Below are 20,433 nucleotides of genomic sequence, written 5' to 3'. Positions count from 1 at the left end.
CCTTCTTGGAAGGCAGAGGTTAAACCAGTCTCCATGGATCCTGATTCGGCTGGAGAGCATCCCATTCAGGGCCAAGAGTGCAGCTTTTCCGCTGCAGTTGGAACGTCAGGGGGAATGGGGAATCCTTTCTGGACAGAAGTACGGACTTGTACCAGTTTGCCACTGAAACTGCTCTGGGTCAGATAGGACTTGTCCCCTTCTCAATTTGTCTTTCAAAGAGGCATCTCAGCCAGGTGTGCTTATCATTCATGCCTGTAGTCTCAGCACAAATGAGACTAAGTCAACAGAGCAAAGTCAAGACCGGCCTGTGCTCTACAGAGGGAGACGATCTTTAAAAAAAAAAAAAAAAAAATGCCTACTGTTTGCTTGGTATTTGTGATCACTTATTTTAGTCCTTTGTACTTAAGGAAAATACTGTTAGTAAAGTGAATTGTTAAGTTGCTAATATATAATGGTATTAAAAATAATACTCAGTTCTTAGTTTGTGTTTTTGCATTTTTGTATTTTAGATAATAGAACATACCACTTTCAGGCAGAAGATGAGCAGGATTATGTAGCGTAAGTACTTTGAAAATGATAGTGCAATGGTTTGAAGTTCAAGCATTCATTACCCTGGTGACTTGTCACGCTTCTCTCCTGCCCCTCAACCTTCATACTTGCTCTTCTCTCCATCTGTCTTGCCCACCTGGTATATTCACCCCCAGCCTGGGTATCATGAGGATTTTTGCTCCTTTCTCTCTGCCTGTAGCTTCATCACATGGCTCTGTGCTTCTTGAGAACAAACATTGAGCCTTGCTCATCCTATAACTGTGCTACCTGCATTAGGTGTCTTGCTTGGTGTTTGGTCACAAGTGGGAGCCATTTGAGATGTTCTTGGGTACTACCTGGATGCTTAGCTATTCCTGCGAGAGAAGCAGAAGAGGCTGGCTCTATTGGAAGACACTGGCGGTATCCTCTTGCTGGGCAAGCATGGCACAGTCAAAGGGAACCTGGTGCAGTGGGAAGAGTTGGCTGTCACATGCCACCGGGCTACATCTGAGTCAGTTTCATTCCTTTTTCCCTCTGGTAGCCTGCCGGGAGCTCAAATGGCAGTTTGCTGCATTCTCAGCCATTTCCCTTGGTGAGAAAGCAGTTAGGCCATTTTCAAGGTGTTTAAAACTTTATTTCTCACAAGTAATTTGGACCGAGTTTCTGAACTACCAAAACTCATTGTCCCACCAGTGACCTAGTCACCATTACTTTCCTTCCTTAACTCAGGGGAGCCACAGAATTACGTTCAGATCCATTTCCTTCGCCTCCTCTCCTCCTCCCACTCCTTTTTCTCTGGAGTGTTAGACTCTTCCCAATCTCAGACCATGATAAAGGAATCTGAAAGAGAACAGGAAGTGGACCAGAAGTAGGTCGAGTTGGGAGAAAGAACAGAGGAGCTCGTGAAGGCAGCTAGCTGCCAAGAATTATGGAAAGCAGTGAGAGTACAATAGTAAATCACACAGAGCCCTGCCTTAGGGATGAGACAGGCCACACATGGTGCTGGCTCTCAGCTCAGGAACCAAGAAGAGGCCTGTGTACGGGGGACACCCAGACTTGGAGTACACACCTTGGATTCTTAGGGCACTGCTCAGAGGTGACTTCCTACAGACAGGAAAACCCGGCCTGCGCCAAGGAAGCTAGTAAAGTGCTCTCTGCCTTCCCAGTGGAGGGAAGCACTTGATGTTGTGGCATAGAGCTGGCTGACTGGAGTGACTGGGAATGAGAATGGAAAATGCCAGGAAAGCTGTCCTCGTCCCACTCCAGATTCAGATGTCACATTGTACCTTGTGCCTTGTTAATCCTCAACCTTGTGCTTGTTAAGCGAGTACACAGTGGTTCAGTGCCCATGTTCACAGTCCCAGCAAATGAGCATTTTAACCAGACAATCACAAACTTCCTTTTTCCTGATTCCTCTCTTCCATGGTCCTCAAAGCCCTAAGTGGAAGACAAATGAGAAATCTGTGTGAAGCAGATAAGGGACCTCCTTTATCCTGTTCTCTTGCCTCAAACACAAGCCTTCCATGTCTGAGTCTTAGAACACACAGACAGTTCCTCCAGGTCTGGTTAGGTGCCGGTTTCCTGCCTGTGGTACTCATAGTAAAAGGCCCCCATCAGTCTATCTTGGTGTGTTTGTTTGTTTTGAGACAGGGTTTCTCTGTGTATCCCTGGCTGTCCTGAAACTCTCTCTGTAGACCAGGCTAATTTCAAACTCAGAGATCTGCCTACCGCTGCCTCCCTAGTGCTGGGATTGAAGGCATGTGCTGCTACTGCCCAGCCCTTTAGTCTATCTTGATGTTACTGGCTATTTTATACTTTGAATCTCCTTGGAGATTCTGGTAGGGGAGATAGGCTTTATTTCTGCTCTTCATTGACCTCTAGGTTTACATAGCAATGCTGACCTCCTTTCTCGTGTGAAACTGTCCAGTGAAATTAGAGAAAGATTTCTCTTCACTGAGGAAGGGACAGGTAGCAGCAGGTGCACATTTGAAGTCTGGACACCTGGATTCTAGGCCAGGCTCTGCTGTCTAAGTGGCTTTGGTTCTAAAGACACATGATCTGGCCTCAGTTTCTCATCCGGAGGCAGCTGAGTAGGTAGGGGGTTACATATCTCACAAAACTTTGAAAGAGAAAATAAAGCATACAACCTTACTGGCACATGGCAGTTTTGTTTTTTATCTTAGAAACTCATACTGAGTTTTGTAGCTTGTATCCTTTTTTTTTTGGTCTGTGTGGTTAAACGGTAGTTCTCAAGCTATAGGGGGTCAAATGACTCTTTCACAGGGGTAACATATCAGATATCTGAGTATCAGATATTTACATTATAATTCATAACAGTAGCAAAATTACAATTAAGAAGTAACAACGAAAATAATTTTATGGTTGGGGTCACCCCAATATGAGAAACTGGGTCACAGCATTAGGAAGGTGGGAACCACTGCTTTCAAAGAGTTTAAAAGTTAAAAAAAAAAAAATCTGTCATGGGCTGGGGATGCAGCTTAGTTGGTAAAGTGCTTGCCTAGCATTCACAAAGCCCAGGGTTCCACCCCAGCATGGCATAAACCAGACCCGCTGGTGCATGCCTATAATCTCACCTTGGGAGTTGGAAACAGGAGGGTCAAAAGTTCAAAGGCATCCTTGGCTTCTTTGAGATCAGCCTGGAACACACGAGACCTTGTCACACACGGTCACTAGAGTCATGGCCCTTTTGAAATACAGCTGTTCCATTCTGTTCTACCAGATTAGAGTTATTTCTTTTGAAAATTAATTAATTGTCCTTAAATGCACATTTTGTGATTATCATGACAAACTTTTTTTTTTTAAATCATGAGCCCATGGTAAAGAGATATGTATGGCATAATGGAGGGTAGTCTGAAAGTGTAGCTTATGTTGTTGTGACCCAGTCCAACTTAAGACCTTGAATAAGTCACAAATTCTCTGGCTTCCTGGCCTTGGGGTATCTTAATTTCTAAGTTAGAGGCTCTTGGAGGATTCTGTTTTTACAACTATACAAATCAAGTGCCTAAGAGATACTGATCCCCATTGGAAAGCAAGACCAAACCAAGCCTGTCTTCAAAGTGAGGATCGAGTAAGGGTCCGTAATGAAGGGCTGCCATTGACCCTGCTGAAACAGGGTTCTTGAATTGGGATCGCGAAGTGGCTCAGGGGATAAGAGCACATACTATTCTTCCAGAGGACTACAGTGTAATCCGCAGCACATTGTGTGTCTCAAAACCACCTGTAACTCCAGATCCAGGGGATCTGATGCCTCCGACCTCCTCGGGCACCTGTGTGTGCAGGCAAACACACATACACACACACACACACACACTCACACACAATTTAAAATAAATTTTAAGTAAAACTTTGTAAAGTGTTTTTTTTAAAGCAATCTCTAGTTTCTAACTTGAGACTAGTAGAACAAATTCTAAGTAATTCCCAGGCGTGCTTCTATATTCTGTGTCATCATAGAAATAAATTGCTGGGGACAGTTCTCAACACAGACTGGAGGTGAGCGCCACCTAGAGTCAAGTGCGGGATTTGCAGACACACCACTAACAGTCTGGTTTGGCTTTTCAATCTCTTGCTGTTGCATTTACTCTGTAGGTTTCGTAGGTAGTTCTTCTTCTGCTTCATATTCTGTCAGCCTGTGTTCCATCCTAACGATGGGCTCAGGCCTGAACCTCTGTGTTGTTAATTAAGAGCAAACCCTAGCTGTCTGTGTTCTAAGTGTAAAAAAGCAATGATTGGGCCGTATTTTTATTTATTTGTTCTCTTTTTGAAGAGTAAATTTGGGGCTTTTTTTCTCATTAATGAAAATAATACAAGCTCTTTTTTTCTTCCTTTTTTTTCTTTTTCTTTTTTTTTCTTTTGGTATTTCAAGACAAGATTTTCCTATATAGCTTTGGCTGTTCCGGATCTTGCTCTGTAGACCAGGCTGGCCTCAAACTCACAGAGATCCACCTGCCTCTGCCTCCTGAGTGCTGGAATTGAGGCGTACGCCACCACCCCCAGCTAGTACAAGTTTATTTTATGTCTGGAAAACTACAGAAGGGAGACATAACCATGTCCCCCTCCTGTCAGTTTTTGCCTAAAGAAGAAAAACCACTCAAAAAACAAGCCCATTTTGGTTAAAATTTTTTTTAACTTTTTCTAAAAAACATAAATGCATAATTGATACCTATATTTAAATTTGATAATATGTCAGGTAAAAAGTTTTTCACCTCTGTCTCACAAGACATATTCTGGACATTTCTCCTGTGTCACAAAAATTGTGTTTGATGGAGCCAACTCAGTGGCTCGATAGTAAAGGCACCTGCCAGCAAGCCCGACAGCCTGAGTTCCCACACGGTGGAAGAAGAGAGCTGACGCCCCCAAGTTGTCCTCTGACATCCTCCACACACCTAAGAAAAAAAACCACACCAAATAAATAGTAGATGTGTCCTTAAAAAGCATTTGGAAATGCACGTTTTATGCTTATTGGACTTTCACGTTTTACACATAGCTTGGTAACAGCGTTTATTGAGTGTATGTAGTGTCTTGCTACTGGTCCTGTCTGGTGGCGTTACGTTGCTTTCCCCGTCACTGACAAAATACCCAGCAGAAGCAATTCCCTTGCTTCCCAGGTCAGAGGAAGAGTCCATCATAGCAGAAGAAGCATGACGACTGTCAGAGCTCTCTCTGTGGTAGTGGGAGCTGTTGGTTTAAATATTAAGGCAACTGCACGTAGTTAAAAGGGAGATTTATTTTGCGGGGTAACTTACAAGTGAAGGGATAGGTTACAGGGTCTGGGAAAGGTGTAGCGCAGTCCGGCGGTGTTCTCTGGAGAACTCTGCTCGGTCTATCTCTAGCGTCCAGGATCCAGGAACCAAGAGAGCTGGCTCATCCAGATCTCAGGTCTTCAGGGGTCCTCTCTTGGCTCCGCCTTGTAGGCGTGACAGTTACCGAAGCCTCAGAGTGGGTGGTACTTCAGGTCAAAGCTGGAACGGCTACCCACTACAGGGAGCAGCTTATATCTTCGAGCTCAGGAGGGCGGGAGAGAGAGAGAGAGTACTCCACCCAAAACCCAAAGCAGGTATTGCCTTCAAGGCCTGAATGACCCATTTGAGGTAGCTAGATCTGCTGTCCTAAAGCTTCCTCCACCTCCCAGAACAGCATCACCATCTAAGAGCAAGCATTCAAAGGTGAACCTGTGGAGGGTGTTTTAGATTTAACTCACATAGCTGCATTCTTCAAATTATATGTCATGCTTCCAAGTTACTATGCCCCTTCCATGAGCATAAACTTTATGGCAGCTGTTAATGTGCCCCTTCATTTTCACCATGAAATGTCCTTGCAGCCCTGGGCTGCCAGAGAGCAGACCCCTCTCTTGAACACTCTCCACCTGTCACTGTTCCTTATCAACCCTGTCAGTCAACCTTCCCCTTCATTCTGCCCCCGGAAGACCGAGAGCACCTGCATATTCACGCAGGTCCTCAGGTGCAGTATCCTTCTGTCATCCACTCCAGCAATCTCTCTGCATCGTCTGTCCCAGCCATCTCTGTGTGTCATCTACACCAGCCACCTCTCTCACTTGTCCTGTGTTTCTTCCCATTATTCTGTTTTATTTCTGTAATTTATGTGTTTAATTTTTTTTAGATGTAACTACTTTTTATTATGTATACAGTGTTCTGTATGCAAGCATGCCTGCACACCAGAAAAGGGCATCAGATCTTATTACAGATTGTTGTGAGCCACCATGTGGTTGCTGGGAATTGAACTCAGGACCTCTGGAAGAACAACTAGTGCTCTTAACCTCTGAGCCATCTCTCCAGCCCCTTGTGTTTAATTTTTTTTGTGGTTTGAATTTTGTGGTTTTGTGATTGAATACAGGACCTCATCTGTGCTCAAACAATCCCAGTCATCTCTTTTCTTCCAATTTAGTTTTCCATTTCTCCTTGCTTTACTGCTGTCTTCTTTTAGGGGGAGGCGGGTTGAAAGTGCATATTGAAGGTAGGTTTCCAGTGGAGGAAGACAGTGGTGGCCGTGCCCTTATGAAGGCTACCTTTCTCTGGTGTCTTGACCACAGGTGGATATCAGTACTGACGAATAGCAAAGAAGAGGCCCTAACCATGGCCTTCCGTGGTGAGCAGAGCACAGGGGAGAACAGTCTGGAGGATCTGACCAAAGCCATCATTGAGGATGTACAGCGGCTCCCCGGGAATGACATCTGCTGTGACTGTGGCTCATCAGGTACGTGTCCTGTGCACAGACTAGCTTGTTCAGCATCCTCTCTCTTTCTGTGTAGTCTCCATGGGGCGGTTGCTCAGATTCCTTACAGTTCGTAGGCCGACTTAACCAGACACACAGCACAGATTCCCTACAGGGAGAATTCCCAACCTATTCTCCAAGATGGTCACTGCCACAGTGTTCCTCTCCCTGCGTGTGCATCATGGTCACTAAAGGAATGAAAACAGAATGTGGTGTTCACATTGTAAGTCCCAAGTCTGCCACTCCAGCCAGAGCAGTGTTAATACATGGTCGTCCTAGGTCTTATCTACAGGCTAGGATCAGGAAAGCCCTCCCGCTATGTGCACTTGATAAACCTGTGTGTGTCTGCAGTCGCCTGGCATGTGATATAGATGTCCCCATCCCCTGTGAAGCCTTTCCTGGTCTCTGTTCCAGGGAAGCGTCCCCACTCCTTGGGCTCCTGTTCTTAGAAACCAGGACATTGGCAAGGGGCTCAGTGTACAAGGATTTGCTAGGGGTTATGTTTCCCTAGCATGCTGTCCTCACAGAGTGTGTGTCAGTAAGGTACTAGTGTCTTCCTCTTATAGATGAGACTCCATGTGGGATGAGAGTGATTTATTTGCTTAAGGTCAGAGTACAGACCTGGTGCTTCTGAGGATTGAACTGGAATGATGGATGGGTCAGACTCTGGCTATAGCATTCAGTGCTTAACAGGCCTTCAACTCCATCACCTGGGATAAGTGACTGAGGCAAGAAGGGAACTCTGGCGTAAGACCTGGGAATGTTCTGTAGACTCTCTAAGGAGAGGATTGAAGCCAATTTTCACAGGGATGGATGACTTCACTTTGATTTTTAATGACACATTGAAGGGATACTGAGAGCCCCTGGACTAAAACACAAGCTCCCAATTCCTACATTTAACCTTGCCCTTGTGCTAATTCTTACCAAGGTTGATGCTCTGAGTCTCCTCCACAGCCAGTGCTCTGAATGACATCTCTTGTTTCATTAAATCTTTTCCACAGAACCCACATGGCTTTCAACCAACTTGGGTATTTTGACCTGTATAGAATGTTCCGGAATCCACAGGGAAATGGGGGTTCATATCTCTCGCATTCAGTCTTTGGAACTAGACAAATTAGGAACTTCCGAACTCTTGGTAAGTCCTACCCTGTACTTTAGAAGGAAAGGTCATTGTCACAAATACATTAACACACTCCTCTTAAGGGGTTTGTTTCTAACGGTTACAAATAATTATCAAAATCAGTGGATTTTCCTGCACACTTAGAATTTAACTTTTGGGATAGGTAATGTTTACTGCTTAGTTCCATTTTCTTTTTCAGTAAAAAGTAGTCCATGCTGGGACTGGCTTGTCTCTCAGGGAAGAGCTTCTCCCAAGCTGCTTTTTCCCATTAGGGATTAGTTTTCATACAGTTCACTACAATGGCAATTAAAGCATGTCTGCAGAATACTTAGTGGCTTATTGTAGCACGAATCTTAAAAGGTCTTATTAATAAAAACAAACCCGGAGCCAGGTATTGGGGTGAACACTTGGAAGATCAGACAGACAGAACAGGCCACAGACACCTCACCTTGCCGGTTCCTCAGCTGATCCTGTTTCCTCAGACTGGAAGCCTCTGAGTCCTCATCCAGAATGAATCTCACCTGAACTGCTGCTAACAGCCTAAAAGCTTAACCAGTTGAGAATTATTATAAGTAGGCACCGTGAAGGCAAATCTTCCTCTGTCTTTTCCTTGTAAGGGTATTGAAAAGAAACAGTCTTTTAAATCGATAACTATAAGAGGCCATCCTTTAGGTAACAGATTAGGCAATGGAATTCCGGATTGTAGAGAGCCCATTGGCTGAATTACTTTGTTAATTGCTCTAAGGTCTGTTACCATTCTCCATTTACCAGATTTCTTTTTAATAACAAATAGAGGAGAATTCCAAGGGCTGGTTGATTCTTCAATATGCTGAACATTTAACTGCTCTTATACCAGCTCTTCTAAAGCCTGGAGTTTCTCTGTTGTTAAAGGCCATTGCTGAACCCATACAGCTTATATTATTAAAAATGACAAAGCTTTTCCCAGTTTAATCTTTGCTACCACATATTTGTAAAAGTACATATGACCTAGTGTCACAGAGCCTTAGCCTAACATTCATAGTTGCTAAGGGAATAAGTTACTTTATAATTTGAAAAATATGAAGGATAAAGATACTTCAGTGTGTTTTTCCCTTTGCTTTCCCATCAAATTTGAAATCTTTGTATAGTTCCTCTGGTCCTTGTGAAACGCTGAAAACAGTAATAAAAGGCCCAGTTGGCTTCCCCCATTAATGCCGATGGCCAGGGTCCTTGCCTTGAGTAATTTAACCCTAGAAGGAAAGACTTGGCACTAAGAATGAAATTTGTCGAAGTGAAACTGCACTCAGATAAAAAGGTCTCTCTCGAGGAGGATATGAATGAACTGGAGCTGAGGACAGTAGACCCAGCTCATCACTAGCCTGGTCTACACAGGCGCCTCAGAAAGGCAAGGCCGGTCGTCACTCAGCTGCAGCCTCTGCCATCTGAGCAGCCACTGGATGACAAGCTTTCTTGTGTTGTTTGAACCTGTCCATTTAGGAACTAGGAAATCGTGCTTTCTGTTGCACTTCGGATTGCAGAAAAGGCTCCGACACAGTGAGCTCGGGAACACATTCTCCTTCAGTATAGAAATGGTGTCATGGCAGGTCCTATACTTACAAACATGAAATCCAGTCTTGATACCAGAAATGAGAAAGTTCACGTATTAGATACTTACTGTACAATAAACCCAAGACTCTTCTACCCAAAGACTTGTTTGCATGAGCTTGTCTCTTGAGCTTTGCATGAATCTCAGAATTCAGTATATGACAAAAGGCCCGTCTAAAGGACACAGAGATTTTCTTGGAACAATCCTAAGTCCAGAAGCAAAATGTTTTACGGATACTTCTCTGCTGTAACCACAGCACCCTAATCTGTACCCAGGAAGGGAATAATCCTTTCTTTTCTGCCTACCTGAAGTAACTTGGTTCTGTATAACAAGGATGTGTACTAGTGCATGTGAAAAGCTATTGTTCATGAGTATAGGCTCCCATGCAAAGGTCTGTCTGATCTCAGAAACTTTGTGTGGGGGTGGGGGTGGGGTTCAGGCCTTGTTCCCTTCAGGCATTCATCACATCATATCTGTAGACATTGTTGATTATCTTGACATAAGCTGACTCCACTAGATGCTGCATATTCCTGAGAATCAGTGCCTGGCATGTGACAGGTGCTTGGGAAATTTCTGCTACCCAGAAAAAGGGATAGTTTGTATACTCAGAGTCAGATGAAGGAAAACACAAATACAAAAATCTTGAAAACAAATAATAGGAGTCTATTAACCAGTGGTAGAGAGTTTACTACGTTCTGTTTGTTTATATTACAGCTGGCCAAGAATGTAGGAAACAATAGTTTTAATGATATCATGGAAGCAAATTTACCCAGCCCTTCACCAAAGCCCACCCCTTCAAGTGATATGTAAGTATTTTGAATATATTAATTCTTTACCATTCTATCGTCCTCCCCTCCCACACCAAAAAAAATATATATAACTAGCTGATGGTTACAGTATTTTCCCCATTATCAAAAAAAGGCTAGAAAGGTATTTTGAAGCATGTCTCTGGAATAGGCGAGTTTCTTCTCAGCAGTACCCTCCTGCCTGGGAGCTGCTGCTGAGTGCCAGCTCTGTGGAGCAGATCCTCGGGGACAGTCATATCTAGTCACGCTGTGCTGTGGTAATAGACATGTCAAGGCAGTGGCAGGAGAGTTCTGTCAGATTGTCCAAGATGTAGATGCTGAACAACCCACTCGGCAAGTCTGGGGAGGCTGACATTCCGTCTAGTATGTTTCAGTGGGAGGACAAAATGGCAGAGTACAAGAAAACAAATCGGCATTCCTTACCAGGGTTATAAGTCTATGTACCGTGGACTCAGCTCTTCCACTTCTGGAGACTAGTGTCAACTATGTGATAGAAAAAAATACTGGGAGAAAGAGAGTCTGTGACTCTACCAGACGATGAAGCACTATGCGAATGTGAAAAAACTAAGTCCCGTGTTCTGCTTTAAGTGATTGCCAAGATTGTTCCTGGTAAACTTTGAAAAGCAAAGCACAGTCCAAAGCAGGCTGTCTTTTGGGAAAGGAGGATATAGGAAATGAGAAAAACACATGCCCTCTGGACCTATACTCACTGTCAAACTCAGAAACCGATTTGTGGCTAAATTTGGTGATTAAATCCCTCTCACCACCCCACTATCTGCTCAGAAGCCAAACACATTTGCATACAAAGTTCTGTGTGATACATTAGAAGGACTTCTGTGGGGCAAAGGTGGCAGGTGTCTCTGGCCATAGTCAGCTGGTACCATTGCTGGGCCCTGGGTTAGGGAAGGCAGAAGCTCGGGAGCAGCAGGAGGTGGTGGAGGGAACTACTAACCTCAGAGCAGCCAGAAAACAGAGTAAGCAGGAAGTGACCAAGGAGAAGCTACTATCCCCTTCACAGATGACACACTGCAGCCAACCCCTACCTCCAGCCAGCCCTTCTAATAGTTCATCCCACCATGAACCCACAGGTGCATCCACCCATCAGTGGGGTCAGTGCCCTCACGGCCTGGTCAGTAGCATGTTACTGTCACTGACTAGAGCCCAAGCTTTCAACACATGAGCCTGAGGGGGATATTTTCAGATCCAAACCATGACAACATAGGCATTGGAATTGATGTTTGCATAAGGAACTGTAAAGTAACTGGGCAATTGACAAAAGTGTCTATGTAGTCTGGCATAGGAGCAGGCATGAGACGTCTTGATAAACACTTTCTGATAGCGTTTTCTCCTTTTGAGCCACATAAATCAATTTGTTTAAAAACTGAACTTAAAGCTTAATAGGTAGAGAAGAACTAGGAACTCCGAGCTTAGTGGCAAAGCACATGCCTAGAAAGCACCAGATCCCACCCCTAGTACTTGAAAATAAATTAGAGGGAGAGTTCCCAAGATTGAATCCAGAGCCTTGTACATGCTAAGGACTGTACCTCAGCCCCTAAGTACTGTGGATAAATAGGAAGAAAGAGTAATCTTACTCACTGGTTGGGGAGACTCTGTGAAGGAAGAAAGGACACCAGTCTAGATATTTGGCCAAGGCTTCCATGGATACCAAATTCACACAAGTATTAAAATTTTGACAGGGCACATTCAATCTGAAATCATGACGTTAAGTCTCCTAGAAGGCCTCTTGGCAGCAGTGGTCTCTTGTTGAATTCTGCGCGTGCTTACAGTGTGCTCAGTCTATGCTGAGGAAACAGCAAAGCAAACTGCATATTAACCTCACCCTCAATGCCTCAAGTCTAGCCAGAAGGCAGACGCTGCCCAAGAAGTCAAACGGGTGGTTACAGAATCACAGTTGTATGAAGTGTGGCACAGATGTTCAGTTCTGAGCACCCACACTGGGCAGCTAATAGCTGCCTGTAACTCCATTTCCAGGAGATCCAGTACCCTCTTCTGTCCTTCTCAGGAACCTGCAAGCAAGCACATGGTGCATATAAACTCAGACAGATAGACTTGTAAATTCAAAATCAGTAGATAAATCTTGAAGGTGCCAGTGAGTAGATGTCTCCATTTTCAAATGATTAAAAACCAGAAGCTCATAAAGTTTAAGTACTTTACCCAGTGTCACACAACTGGTATGCTGTAGAAGGTAGCACTTGAACCCAAACTTCATTTCTCTTTTTTTCTTAATTAGCTTGTATAAGTGGGAAAATCAAGGGATTGACAGAAGGCTTCTGTGGTTTCAGGTGATGTCACCTGTCCCTAGTTCTTTCTCCCTGGCTCTCATCTGTTTTCCTCTGAGCTGACTTCCATTAGAGTCTTCCTCTGTAGGTGACAGAGGGACCACTGGGCCATTGAGGCTCTGAGGGACCACTGGGCCACTGAGGCTCTGAGGGACCACTGGGCCATTGAGGCTCTGTTCTCGACCTTGTGGCTGGGATGTAGGCCAAATCTCCCAGGATTGCTTTAGTCTCCATGGTGATGGTGACTAGACACACGAAGGACAGATACCACATGGCCCCTCAGACTTCAGACCTGGTGTCCCAGCTCCTGCTCCTAAAGGGAATCTCTGCAGGGAAGTCAACTCATCCTTGTCCTTATAGCACGCCCATTGTTGCCTGTTGGGTTGGTTTGATGGCAACCTTTCTGAACTTCAGTTTTCTTACCTATGAGATAGAGCAGAAAAATAAAATCTTTTTCATGAGGCTCTGTGAACTTTTGTCTCGACTCTTAAAATCTTTCCCCATCTGTTGTTAATTTGAAGTGTTCATAGCATGTTTCCCATGTGTAGAAAAGAAGTCAGCCATGATCTTGGTGCCCACTAATTTTGTTTTTTCATGTATTACCTACACATATCAGCAGATACCCGTTTTCCTTGTTTTGTCTCTGCTGGACTTGTCTAAAACCTGGTTGTTGTTTAAAAAGAAGCATGTCTAATTAAGGGGAGGAGAGGAGAAATGTTTTCAGCCCTTGGAAAGCAGAAATGCTCTGACCATTTCGTTTTTTTCCAGGACTGTACGAAAAGAGTATATCACTGCAAAGTATGTTGACCACCGGTTCTCCAGGAAGACCTGTGCCTCTTCCTCAGCCAAGCTGAACGAATTGCTGGAGGCCATCAAGTCCAGGGACTTACTTGCACTAATCCAAGTCTATGCAGAGGGGGTAGAGCTAATGGAGCCGCTGCTGGAACCTGGGCAGGTAAGGCCTCAGAGAAGCCAAAGGATTAAGAAGTAGAAAAAATGAGTGTGTTGTGGTGATATACTTCTGTCATCTCAGCACTTAGAATGAAGTGTCAGAGGGATGGAAACAAGTCTGAGGCCCGCCCTGGGCTGCACAGCCGAGATCCTTTCTCAAAACTGCAAAAAGAAAAAAAAAGGAAAGGGAGAAATTAGTTCAAATGAGGGATCGTGCTTTTCGGACACCATTTAATGAGATACGTGTATATTAGCTGAACATGTCTAAGAGAACTGGAGAGCGGAAGTGCTCTCGATAATTGCTCGGGGCTCCTTGGCAGAGAAGCTGCTAGAGGCATGACCGCTGCATTTCTATCCGTCCTTCTCTCTCAGGAGCTCGGGGAGACAGCCCTTCACCTTGCCGTCAGGACCGCAGACCAGACGTCTCTGCATCTGGTTGATTTCCTTGTACAAAACTGGTATGGCTTTTGTGTTCCCATCTGAATGAACTGAGTATGATTGAGTAATACAAACCATGCTGTGTGGTGTGGGAGGCCAGCTCCCACTTTGACCCAGGGTACTCTGGAGGAGAGAGGGGTGAGAAACTCGTAGATAGAGAGATGGCGGAGATGAGACAGACAGAAACACAGGATAGCTTCGGGAAGACCTGGATCAATATCCACTGGCCCCTTCCGTCTCTTCCAAAGGACTTTTTATAACAATGCAAGGGGGAGGGCAAACCCCCCCCTTGCTAGATCAAAGCATACCACACAGCCCAAGTGCAGACCCTTCCAAACAACCTAGTCACCACTCATGTGGTCAAGCCATCCCCTTATGCAGCCCTGCTGGGTAAAGCAAACTCAGGTCTCACTAGGAAACCTCTGTGGGCCCCCACAGTGTGGGACCTATACCAGAACTCACAGGAGTTCTCTGTGGCGAGCCAGTTTAAAAGACCTCTTCCAGGTCATGAAAGCCCAATTGCAGCCCTTTATAAAACTCTGCCATTGTGGTCAGAGCAACCATAGACCACAATGTGCAAATGAGTTAGTGAAGCTGTGTATTAGTAAATCTTTATTTATATAAACAGGATATAAGCCACATACGGCATACTAGCTAAAGTTGGCCAACCTGTGGCCTTAACCAGTAGAAAGTACTTAGCAGCTCAGGTCAGTCATACTTAGGGGTTTTCATTGTCTTTGGTTTGATGTAAAGCAGCCATGGCCAGTGCAAGTGAAGGACACACTGACGGGAGTATAGTGCCGAGCACTGGAGGTTTGTCCCAGCCCAACCCTTACCTGGCTCTTCTGTAAGCAGCAGAGCTTATCCAGAGAACAGCAATCAGATAGGAAGGTTGAGCTCACATGGGAAGAATGGTGCACGGACACGGCCAAACTGGGTAAAGGTCTAGCCTTCCTTCTGAGAGCTAACACAGCATGGTGGCTGCGAGCAAAGCAGCAGTCCACAGTGTCTGTCCCACAGTAAACAGTCAGTGCGGTTACTGTCCTTGTGTAGCTTATAGATCAGGTGTAATGTTGGAAACATCATAGTTTCCCTATTTGTGTGGTCTTTCAGTCTAGTATTAGCACACAGAAATGCATGGTTATAAGGTTACGCTCAGTGGCACATGCCTGTAGTCCCAGCTACTTGGGAGACTTAGCAAGAGAACCACAAGTTCAAGGCCAGCCCAGAGTGCACAGGGCCAGATTTGACCCTGACTGGAAAAGGAAAAAAAAAAAAAAAGACGTAATTGGTTAGAGCTGGAAAGAGGACGGCACAACAGCTGAAGGCACGTGCCGTCAGTCCTGATGACATGAGAATCTTTTCAAGAAGATTCACTGCATTATATCCACAGAGTGGGCAGGGAATGGCTGAGTCAAGGATGTCTGACAAGGTCCTGCTAACCTCACACACCAAGGCAGATGCAGGCCTTAGGAGTACGGATATCATCATGTTATCAAGTGTGTGGTGTCCTATGCCAGCACGGAGTTTTACATAAATGTATTGGTTTAGCCAGGTGGTGGTGGTACACACCTTTAATCCCAGCAGTCAGTAGGCGGAGGCAGGTGGATCTCTGAGTTTGAAGTCAGCCTGGTCTACAGAGCAAGATCCAGGACAGCCAGGACTAAACAAAGAAACCCTGTCTGGAAAAAACAAAACAAAATAACAACCAAAAAAAAAAAAAAAGTAGTAGTAGTATTCATTTAACTTTCTAGGCAAACACTACCACTGAGCTAAATCCCCAACCCTTCATTTAACTCTTAACAAGCACTCAACATGTCCTCGTTTGCTCCCTGGGGCTGTGATAAGCACCCTCCCTGAAAACATTTGAAGAGGAACATGTTCATTTAGCTTACACTTCCTGATCACAGCTCATGACTAGGGAGGCCAGGGCAGGAACTCAAGCAGGAGCAGAGGCAGGAACCACAGAGAAACGCCGCTTACTGGCTTTTCATGGCTTGCTCAGCTTGCCTTCTTATAAAGCTCAGGCCACCTGCCCAGGGGTGGCACTGCCCAAAGCGGTCTCGGCCTTCCCACACCAATCATTAACCAAGAAACCGTCCCATAGACACGCCCCCAGGACCTGTATGGTAGAAGGACTTATATGATAGAAGGAGAGAACCAGTTCCCACAGTTGTCTTCTGACCTTCATATACACACTAACATAAAATCAATAAATAAAAATGTAATAAAAATATAAGTGCTTGTGTAGCTGAGGATATGGCTCAGTTGACAGTGCTTGCCTGGTGTGCACAAGGCCCTGGGTGCAGGGGGGTGGAAGGGGAGCAGTGTGAAGCCAAGTATGGAAGTGCACACTTACCATCTCAACACACAGAGGTACGGCAGGGACATCAGAAGTTTTAGACTACCCTGAGCCACATAGGAGTTGAAGGCTAGGCTAGGCTTGGGGACACCCTGTCTCGAAGAAAACGAAAGAGAAAGGTGTTACAGTATATCTGTGTTTATTTGCAGTTTCCCTTCCTGAGGTTTCTATTACTCATAGTCACACATGGTCTATAGAACTAAATAGAAAATCCCAGAAATAAACAGTTCATGCATCTTAAATGGCTTTCGCCGTAGTACTTTATTACTCCATTTTATTATTGTTGTTAATCTTTTAGGAGGCCCGCTTTATAGTGTGCCCATAGGTATATGTATGATCTGCGAGGTGTAGGGAAAGCATAGGACACACAGAGCTCAGGACTGTTTGTGCTTTTAAGCGTCCATGTGCCGCACAGGTGCGAGAGGTCACAGTCTTCAGTTGTTGAGTAGCTCATTTTCTAACCATACTGCACTCTTTCAGTGGGAACCTGGATAAGCAAACATCCGTGGGGAACACGGTCCTGCACTATTGCAGCATGTATGGCAAGCCCGAGTGTCTGAAGCTGCTGCTTCGGAGCAAGCCTACCGTGGACATTGGTGAGTGTGGCCATTCTCAGGTGTTCCAAGGACCGAGACTGCATATACATCACGTTTAATGTTCTCGCTTCCTGAGGCAGTATCCTAGATAATTATCCGACTGTATTCTTCCACTGTTTCAGTTAACCAGAATGGAGAAACTGCCTTGGATATAGCAAAGAGACTCAAAGCTACCCAGTGTGAAGATCTGGTAAGCAAAACTAAGATGGGAGCTTTGTTAGATATCAGTAGCCTTTAAAATGCTATTCTGTCTGAGAGGCTGAAATTGGGGACAGATGAAGTAAATTTCATTGTGTTTCTGAACATTAGCTAAAGAAATACAGATAAGTACTGAGGTACATTTGAAAGGGTGGTGAAGCCATGTTGTCACACTGGAGACAAAAGGCCTTTGGAGGACTGAGGATTAGGACCATGCTTTGTGTTTGCTAAGACATCAGGCTGCTTGGCAGCTAATGGTAAAGAACTGTTTAGGAAGTCACTTCCAAAAGCTGGACAAGTAGACTATGGAGTGTAACAGTTTTCTGCATGTTAAGCACATCCTCCCTCCTGCTTCCCTGCCTTCTGTACACACTCACCTTTTTCACTCCATTCGTTCTTGCCTAGTATTCTGGACCTTCGCCTAAGCAGGATTCTCTTAACCATGGTGTATAATGGCCGCTCTCTGTTGATGGCAGCATAATAGCACGGACTGGGCCAGTTGTAGAGAAAACGGGTTTATGTTGACTCCTGGTTTAGAGTAGAGGGCTCCGTCTGTGGTGGCCTTTTTCCTGTCACAGTTAATCCCATATGAGAGGCATGGGAGTGCCTGTGCTGCCTGATCTTTTTCCCTCTTCTAAAGTCACCAATATTCAGCCATTGTGGCTCCTTCCTAATAACCTTATCAAGCCCCATCACCCCCGCAGGCCCTACTTCTTAGTACCGTACCTAAGTTTCCACCCTCTCAAGACCTTAGATGAGAACTAAGTTTTAACGGAATGCACTGGGGATAGTGGTGCACGCCTGTGATCCAGGCACTTAGGAGGCTTAGGCAGGAGGATGGCAAGTGGAAGACAAACCTGAGCTACACAGCCAGGCACTGCAGTAAGAAAAATAACTGTGCGTTTCAGAGACCACAGCCCCAGCACATGGGAAAGAGAGGGTAGGAGAAGAGATTACATTCTGCTGGGTTTCAGTTTCTTCCAGAGTGTCCGATTCCAGGCCTGGCAGCTGTAGGTTTTGCAGTTTTTGTCGTTTTGATATTTTTATTCGTTTCTTTCTTGTTTTGTTGAGTCATCCTGGGGGATTGCAGAGGGAAGGAGAGAGAAGAAATGACCATGAGGAGGATAGCCTCCAACTTTTCATCTTCCTACCTCCATCTCCCCAGTGCCAGGACTGGCTCCTCAATCACTGGCTGTATTTTGTATGCTTAGTATCCCTTAAGGTTTATTTATTGTTAGCGTATGTAGATGAGTATTTACATGTATGTCTAAGTACCACTTGTGTGCCTGGTGCCTGTAGAGACCAGAAGAGGGTGTTGGATCACCTAGAACTGGGGTTGCAGGTGGTCGTGAGCCACCATGTGGGTGCTGAGAACCAAACCTAGGTCACCTGTAAGCACAGCAAGAGCCATTTCTCCAGCACCTGTAGTTTGTACTCTTGGAGTCCTCTGAGACCATTTTCTCTACCCACACTTGGTGAACGAAAGGAGAAACACAGATTGGCTCAAACTTCCAGGCTCTTCCTCTTCCACCTGATGCCTCTTGGTTTAATTTCCCAACCCATAATCTGAAGTCCTGAGGATCTTTGCAGTACAGAAACTTTGACTTTTGGAGAAAATCATGCAGTCAGACTCAGAAAGGTTCCACCTGTGTGCAGGCAGGTCTTCACAGTCCCTGGCCAGTCCTACAGCCACCCAGCTTGTCTGGTTCGAGCTGTGCCCACTGGGCCGCGTCGTGATCCTTTGGGAGTGAGTGAGGGGCTGCTTGTCTGTTGGGGTATTTGAGCATTTCCATGAAGTGGTGTGCACTTGCTGTTCCTTCCAGCTTTCCCAGGCTAAATCCGGCAAGTTCAACCCACATGTCCATGTAGAGTATGAATGGAACCTTCGGCAGGACGAGATGGATGAAAGCGATGACGATCTGGATGACAGAGTGAGTACAGAGGGTGTGTGCCCGGGAGCGCTGCGCCCTCCCAGAATTCTGAGCCACTGGCCGTGAAATGCATTGATGTGGGCCTTAGGACCCGATGAAGCAATTTGATCCTTGTTGGGTGCCACTTCACAGCTGGACCCTAGAACCAATGGAAAGATGAGACTTGAGTCATTGAAGGAAGTGACTCATGCAATTGAGGGGCCGGCCAGTCAGCAGGCTGCAAGTCTCAGCAGCAGGTGATAGGGCAGATTGCTGAAGGGGGTCTGAAAGCCAAATTGCTTGCCCTTTAGGGAGCCATGGTCACTTTTCTTAAGCTCTAAGTGGATGAGGCCCACTGACACTTTGGAGGGCAGTCCAAATCCTACTGACTGAAGTTGTAATCACCTTGAAAAGCTACATCTAAACTGACATTTAACTAGAACATTGTAACCTTATAAACAACTAAGTAGTAAATACTCCTAATTGTCACTTAGGAAGGACTTACATGTGGTCTAAGCTGAGCTAAATATTTTTCTGTCAACTCAGACTGTCTTTTCTGAGACTCACCGGGATGTGGTTATTGTTCCCAGAGAAAACCTACGCACAAAGAGGACTTGGCATTTTTCTGAAGCCTCCTAGCTGACATAAACCATCTCTAGGATTAAAGCCCAGGTCCCTGTGACTCTCATAGGTGGCGGTGAACTACCTTTGAGAGTTCATCCATGTTTATCATCAGATGTGTGCCTGGCATTTCCTGTGTGCAAGGCAGGAAGTAGGGAACGCTCAGACAAAGGGGTCCTAAAGCCACTCTCCATTTCCAAAGGAGAGACGTATTAATTCAGATGGTAATGTGCCTGTCATGGTGAGAGTTTGGGAAATCCTGAGACCTAGATCAGCAGCCTTGGTAAGCCCTGACCATCTCATCAAGGAAACAGCACCAGACACAGGTTTCTGAGAGAAGTGGGCATTGGCCAGAGAAAAGGAGGATAGATTCAACTCATGCTGTGAGTGGGAAACATCCCCAGGGGGAAGGGGAGGAGGTGCCCTGCAGAGTCAGGAGTGGTTTTTTTTTTTTTTTTTAGGCCCAAGCAGTCAGAAACCAGTGAAGGTTATTAGGAGGACCGGGTTTCCTTCCAACCCTCGCTCCAGTGTAGATGGGGGGAGAGAGGAATTAGCGCCGTTCTGCTGCAGTGGGAGCAGCGATCACCTTGCTAGGAATGAGTTAAGAGGGTCTGTCTTAGGTCTCCACGGGGATGCAGGGAATGCGTAACTGCTACAGTTACATTTGGATGGTGCCGGTGCCACCACCATGAAGGAAACAGCACGTGGGCAATTGGAAATGGTTTGCAGCCCAAGAATGTGGGTGGGATTTAGCGCTCCAAGCCCTTGG

General features: G+C 45.4%; 1 protein-coding gene across 5 annotated transcripts in view; it reads left to right on the top strand.

The window, feature by feature from the left end:
- Positions 1-20,433, top strand: part of Asap1 (ArfGAP with SH3 domain, ankyrin repeat and PH domain 1) — a 319,306-nt gene that overhangs the window by 263,339 nt on the left and 35,534 nt on the right. For all 5 annotated transcript variants that reach the window (XM_052747906.1, XM_052747903.1, XM_052747904.1 and 2 more), the window contains 9 exons: positions 510-558; positions 6,596-6,759; positions 7,779-7,912; positions 10,197-10,288; positions 13,357-13,543; positions 13,912-13,997; positions 16,820-16,935; positions 17,058-17,125; positions 18,957-19,064. In XM_052747906.1, the coding sequence (XP_052603866.1) occupies positions 510-558; positions 6,596-6,759; positions 7,779-7,912; positions 10,197-10,288; positions 13,357-13,543; positions 13,912-13,997; positions 16,820-16,935; positions 17,058-17,125; positions 18,957-19,064 (1,004 nt within the window). The remainder of the gene's footprint in view (positions 1-509; positions 559-6,595; positions 6,760-7,778; positions 7,913-10,196; positions 10,289-13,356; positions 13,544-13,911; positions 13,998-16,819; positions 16,936-17,057; positions 17,126-18,956; positions 19,065-20,433) is intronic.

This window comes from Peromyscus californicus, unplaced genomic scaffold (assembly GCF_007827085.1).
Source record: "Peromyscus californicus insignis strain IS unplaced genomic scaffold, ASM782708v3 Scaffold_20__1_contigs__length_68692818, whole genome shotgun sequence".
Taxonomy (NCBI): Eukaryota; Metazoa; Chordata; class Mammalia; order Rodentia; family Cricetidae; genus Peromyscus; species Peromyscus californicus.
This window is presented reverse-complemented; position numbering and strand designations above follow the sequence as displayed.